This window comes from Chrysemys picta, chromosome 2, assembly GCF_011386835.1.
Source record: "Chrysemys picta bellii isolate R12L10 chromosome 2, ASM1138683v2, whole genome shotgun sequence".
In the NCBI taxonomy this organism is placed as follows: Eukaryota; Metazoa; Chordata; order Testudines; family Emydidae; genus Chrysemys; species Chrysemys picta.
The window spans coordinates 83,618,786-83,625,227 of NC_088792.1; the positions used below are offsets into that span (position 1 = coordinate 83,618,786).

Below are 6,442 nucleotides of genomic sequence, written 5' to 3' on the forward strand. Positions count from 1 at the left end.
TAAGAAAAAATGTCATATTTTTATTAAGAGTAAATTTATAAATAGCTTATAAGGGGTTAACAAATGAGTAATAGATGCCATAAGCATGATATATACATGAGTACCATGTGTTATACATCGCTACAAATTAGGGCTGTCAACCGATTAAAAAATTAATCGCAATTAATCGCACTGTTAAACAATAATAGAATACCATTTATTTAAATATTTTTGGATGTTTTCTACATTTTCAAATATATTGATTTCAATTACAACACAGAATACAAAGTGTACAGTGCTCACTTTATATTCATTTTTATTACAAATATTTGCACTGTAAAAAACAAAAGAAATCGTATTTTTCAATTCACTTAATACAATAATAATGCATTAATTAAATTTGTGACTGAATTCCTCAGGGGAGAATTGTATGTATCCTGTTCTGGTTTATCCGCATTTGGCCATATATTTTATGTTATAGCAGTCTCATTTTACATTGTTTTGTTTTTGAGTGCAGTTATGTAACAAAAAATCTATATTTGTAAGTTACACTTTCATGATAAAGAGATTACACTACAATACTTGTATGAGATGAATTGAAAAATACTATTTCTTTTGTTTATCATATTTACAGTGCAAATATTTGTAATAAAAATAATAATATAAAGTGAGCACTGTACACTTTGTATTCTGTGTTGTAATAGAAATCAATATATTTGAAAATGTAGAAAACATCCAAAAATATTAAATAAATTTCAATTGGTATTCTATTGTTTAACAGTGCGATTAATCACGATTAATTTTTTTGAGTTAATCACGTGAGTTAACTGCAATTAATTGACAGCCCTACTATAAGCACATCAGTAGACGTTATTATAGATGATTATAAGACACTTATTAACCTGGACTCTAATTGATTAACTAGCTATTCAAACATCTATTCATAATTTATTAAGCCTTTATAAATGGAACCTTAATATAAAGTGTGATCAAAATGTTCAATATTTAACAGAAATTCAGAGTAGCCTAAGTATTAAATCTTTAATTACTTTATAGTTTGAGATAAACACATTACATAGTCTGTGACATTTTAGCCGTAGACAACTAGCTGGACAATCCGTCTAGATCTCAAGTCAGTTCATGAGTGCTATAAATTATTCAATAGTTTTTATGCTCCCCCAAAACAACCAATGAAATATTTTTTTTCTACATACAACTTGTATATCACAGATCTGAGGTTTCTGCTGATCTCATTCTGTAAACACAGTACAGTAGTCAATTGAGAAAAAGTTAAATGCATCCAAACACCCAAAGTAAAACTGCAGATGTTTTCTTAGTCTAAAAGATTAGAATGGGAACTTTAACTCATTCAAAGAGACAAAAATTATTAAGATGGAAACAATAAAAGTGTCACATCATCATCATTTAAAAAAATAACTCTTTCTATATATATTTGAATTCTATTCCTGATTTAAAAGTTTTCAGTAAGTGCAAAATGCATTTACAAACAATTAACCAATAAATCTTATTAATGCTGTATCTGGAAGTAAACTTCACAAAAATCTAGCTGAACAATTATTCTTTCATTATATATTGTAATGTATTACCCTAGTTTCTTTTTCAAGACTAGTACAGGATATTGTTACATCAGCCATGGCCATATTATGGACAGGGTATTCAGCTCTCGGGACACATCGCTGGTGCTGCATACAAAATATGACTACCTGTGGTCCAACGATTCTACAGCCAAGCTGCAACAAAGATCAAAGAGGATTAATATGAAAGGAAGGGTGACACTTTTCTCACAAAGAAGTGATCTTGTAAAAAAAAAAAACGTATCTTGGGGAACATCCTACATCCCACTCCAGTAACACAAAGCGGTTGAAACTGACCAACCGATTGGCTGGGGACTGCTCAAACATAGGGAAATCCTCATGTGGAATAGAGCTGGCCCCAGCATAGGTAACAGAGGCAATGTTTGGAGCGACACTGAGCTCTGGCTATCCTATCCTTTGCTACTGCAACATCTCAGAGATCACTGCAACCATACCGTTTTCCCAGGCTGCTCTATGACTGGGAGAAACAAAAAAGGTGGCCACAGGTCCTGCAGAAGCAGAGGCAACTGAGACTGAAGGATTGAATCCCTTGTCTTGTCTTCCCTTTTACGCTATTCCTACCCTTTGCAATTTTCCCACTGAAACTCTGTTTAACAGCAGACTGTATTTACACATATTCACTGTGTACATTACAAGCCAGTATACAGAATTCAGAAAGAGAAAATGTGTAGGATCATGTGTATGAGCATTCCTTAAAAAGGAATAGGACACTTGAAAGTGATCTAGTGGGTAGCAAACCTTTTTGAGGTGACTAAAAACAATGCCACTAAAAGGGTCACAGATGTAAAGTGATTTGTCATTCTCTTTTATATTGAGTGCTGGCACTTCTTCAAGGATCTGGAGATATTCTTCTGACTGAAATTCTTTTATGGACTGCAAGAAAACATAAAACAACAATATACTTAAATTCCTTTTCCTCTGTTAGACAATTCTTTTAAATAAATCCTATGGCAACAGCAAAAGCATAACCAGTTGAAATTACTCATAGCAAAATTAATATATAAGAATCGATTTGTAGTGAAGTTGAACAAAAATATCAAATTATTTCAATCCCCTGAAATGTACAGTGTACAAATTTTCACCTATTGGACCTGATCTGTGCTGAGAGACTTCTAACTCCCACTGATTTCCCAAGGGAGAAATGACTTGACACCTTCCTCAATGAAGCTATAGTAGCGTGGATGAGCGACCTGAACCCTCAGGATTGCAGCTCACTTTGTTCTGGAACCTGCTGAGTGCCCTCTACGATCACTGTATGATCGGGATGATCATTCAAATGCTAGTTACCAAGACACAGCATACCCCTCGATAAGTTAATTCAAACCCTGTAGGACAATTTGCTCCTTGGGGAGGTCAAGATTTTTAACTAGGTTATTCAATCTATCTTCAATTATTTCAAAAAACACCTAACAGTAGTAAGCGCTATGCCAGGCTGGATTGGGCCAAAAGTTTTGAGTGCTTCAGCACCTTTCCAGAGGCACACAGCACCTTATAGGATTGGTGCCACAGGGAAATCGGTTTCACAAAACAATGATTTCACTATATGAATTCTCTACTGTATTAAGAAGTGAAACTAACCCACTACAATTAGTAAAAATAGAACATAAATATATATATAGTAAAAACATATAACAAAGAAAATGTTGATCTTTGCTGTAGAAAAAAAGTTAAACAAGGCATCTGTATTATCTAACATTAAATGCCTTCATCTTACAGAAACAATACATTTTATTTACAGATATATGCATTAAGGTGCTACAAATAACCATGAAAATAATTAGATGGAAAACTAAATTCAGGAAAAAAAACAGCTGATAGTGGTACCAAAAGTGCTTACCTCAAGAGCTTTAAAAAAATATTCAGAGTTTCCAGAAGACTTTATAAATTTAACAAAAAATGGCTCCTTGTCACTTTTCATCCTTTAACTAATGGATGAAACAAAAATAAGTTTTGATGTTAAGTACTAGTTTTTAGAATAACTATGTTATGTATTCAAGACCTGCATTAATGAGATGTACCTAACTTATTTTTCCACATAAATTATTGCTTTTTCTGAATTTCTTGAACAAATGTATCCAAACTTTATGAACAATTCACGCCCTGGAAATGTCAGTGCTTCTAATTTGCTCATATACTGCCCCAATAACTGTAGTATGTACAGCAGAGGTGGGCAAACTATGGCCCGTGGGACCATCTTGCCTGGCTCTTGAGCTCCCAGCTGGGGAGGCTAGCCCAACTTCCCCACAGCCTTAGCTTGCCGTGCTGCCAGCGCTCTGGGCAGCGCAGCTGCCAGACATGCTGCTCTGAGCGGCATGGTAAGGGGGTGGGGAGTGGGTTGGATAAGGAGCAGAGGGTCACGGGGGGGCAGTCAGGGGCCAGGGAGCGGTTGGATGGGGTGGAGGTTCAGGGGGGCGGTCAGGGGATGGGAAACAGGGGTGGTTGGATAGGCATGGGAGTCCTGGGGGGGCCTGTCAGGGGGCAAGGGTGTGGATAGGGGTCAGGGCAGTCAGGGGACAGGGAGCAGAGGGGCTTGGATAAGGGGTTTTGGAACCCCGATGGGGCCCTCAGGCCAAAAAGTTTGCCCACCCCTGATGTAGAGGATCAAATACATCTCAGAAATCATTCTCTCTGATGCAGAAACGGAGTAGGGGTGGAGATCAGGTACCTCTTGTCTTAGTTCTCTCTCCCTTTACTGCCTGGAGAGTTCGCTGGGGCTACCAGGAATTATACTGGGTAGGCCCCTAAGCACAACATCCTCCACATCAGCTCTGCTGAGCTCAGGGCAGAGAGATAACACAAACCCGGGCTGCGTTATCTTTCCATGGATCTCCTTTACCAGGGGAGCCCCTTATCAGTACGTCACCACTGGGCTTTCCCACAGGACACTGTAATCGGGTCCTAGTGCTGAACTTCTTACAGAAGCTTCGTTCAACACAATACAGCCTAAATTAAATTAAACATCGATTACACGCCTCCCTAGGGAACCCCCGGGCTGCACAAGCGAAGCAAGTAACACCACGCAGCGTTCCTCAGCTGCTGACAGCCCGACCTGGGGCTGAAACGCGCCCTAACGTTGCTGTCCGAGCGGGCTCTCTCCGAGGCACAGCTCCCCCGGCTGCTGCAGCTCTCTGGACGCTCGGGGAGGAGGGGGGGGGGCAACTGCAGCAGAGGGGGAGCCGGCTCCCGGCGGGGTACCTGGGAAGTGGGCGGGCCCCCTGCGGGGCGAGCGCCCCTCCCCGCGCGACACCTTCACGAAAACTCCGCGCGGGGAGGGGCGGCGGTTCACTCGCGTGCACAACGATCACACGCGCTGCGGCACGTCACGCGCGTCGCGATTCTCGCAGATCTGTCACCTCAGACCCCTCCCGCCGGGCTGTGCTGGGCCCTGCCGGGCGAGGAAAGGGCCGAGCCGACTGGGTTCGCCACCAGCCCAGAAGAGTGAGCGGGAAGATCATTCCGGGGCGAGAGGAAGCGCTGGGGGGGCTCGGGGAGGAGGGAAACTGACGTTATGGATGATGCGGCCTCTCACCCACCAGAATGAGCTCGCTCCCGCAGGTACTGCCTGTCCGGCCGGTAACCCAAGGCGGGCGGGAAAATAGCTAGAGCCACATTGCGCAGGCGCGCCAGGAGCTGCTAAGAGGCGCAGGCGCACGCTCATCTCTATCACATGACCAACTCTCGCAAGACAGGAGCAACACTTAAAGGGCAAGCCGGTGTGCCTTTAGCTTCCTCGTATAGAGCCCGAGCGCGCGCTTCTCGACTTCGGCCCGCACGAGTGGTTCTGTGCCGCTGGCTGCCCGTTCTTCTCCCAGCGCTTGCGTCACTAGCTTCTGCCCGCGCGACTGAGCCGCCGGCGGCGCGGCGCCCCTGGATGTCTTCCTGCCACTTCTACGCCTGCTCCAGCCTCGGCTCCCGCGCGCCCCGCTGTGGGGGGGCGCAAGTCGTGGCGCGTGGCTGTAACGGCCGCTGGGGAGCGGCCTCCTGGGGTTCGGGGTGTCAGCGCCGGGCTGCTTCCAGCCCCCCAACAACGGCCGCACCCACTCAAGCCAGCCCGCTGGCGCCCTGCCACAAGAAGGGCAGCAGAAATTGCATCCCTCCAATTTTGCTACCAATAGCTGCATGCGAACATGGTCTTTAGTTTTGCCTGCCCGTCAGAACTTGCTCCCACCTGGTCGGGGTAGCGAATTCGGAGGGCTGGGGGCTGCTTTGACAACCTGCAGAATTTGCTGCTTCTGGCTAGTTTGCAATTGATTTATTTGATTTTTAACTAACATTCCTTTACTGTGACTTGAATAAAGATCAATTGCAAGCCTTTATCGGGTGCATATGACACACACATGACAAGCATATTTCCTGGGCCAGAAATGTGAATAGAAAATCATGATTCACACATAATGAATTAGAAAACCTCTTAAAGTATTCTTCTGAGGTCATTTACCTAAGGGTGGAGTACAGATACGTTTTAGGTTACACAATTGCCAGAGAAATTTCTGTCTAAGGTTCAGATCCTCAAACCCAAACAAAATAGGTTTTTGCTACCACTATGCTATGGCAAACAATCAAACGGAAGCAAACATTTTTCTTGTTGAGACATGGATGACCTGGCTTGTTTCAGCAAGATTCTCTACTTGAAATTTGCCTAGAAAAGAGAAGTTGGACAGTTTCTTCTATTCTGTAACTATAGTGTCAGCTTAGCAAGCTGTGTATTGAGTAGTCATAGATGCCCAGTTTACAAATAGAGATTGTCCTTTTCATCAAGCTACAATATGTTTTCACTTGCAGCGCCCTAGGTATCATGGGGAAAGGGAGAAATTAAGTATTGATGGACTGAGGATTTGGACTACAAA

At 42.9% G+C, this 6,442-nt stretch overlaps 1 protein-coding gene across 6 annotated transcripts in view; it reads right to left on the reverse strand.

Moving 5' to 3' along the window:
- The window catches only part of TOPBP1 (DNA topoisomerase II binding protein 1), a 41,187-nt gene extending 35,704 nt beyond the window's left edge, over positions 1 to 5,483 (reverse strand). Inside the window, exons 1-4 of one of the 6 annotated variants that reach the window (XM_065587066.1) lie at positions 5,129 to 5,468; positions 3,433 to 3,520; positions 2,334 to 2,468; positions 1,587 to 1,730 (exon numbers count right to left, since the gene is read on the reverse strand). In XM_065587066.1, the coding sequence (XP_065443138.1) occupies positions 1,587 to 1,730; positions 2,334 to 2,468; positions 3,433 to 3,513 (360 nt within the window). In that variant the 5' untranslated portion in view covers positions 3,514 to 3,520; positions 5,129 to 5,468. Of the gene's footprint in view, positions 1 to 1,586; positions 1,731 to 2,333; positions 2,469 to 3,432; positions 3,521 to 4,790; positions 4,915 to 4,948 lie in introns of those variants that run through there. The other 5 variants (XM_065587067.1, XM_065587068.1, XM_065587071.1 and 2 more) reach the window with 5 other exon arrangements.
- Positions 5,484 to 6,442: the final 959 nt, after the last annotated feature.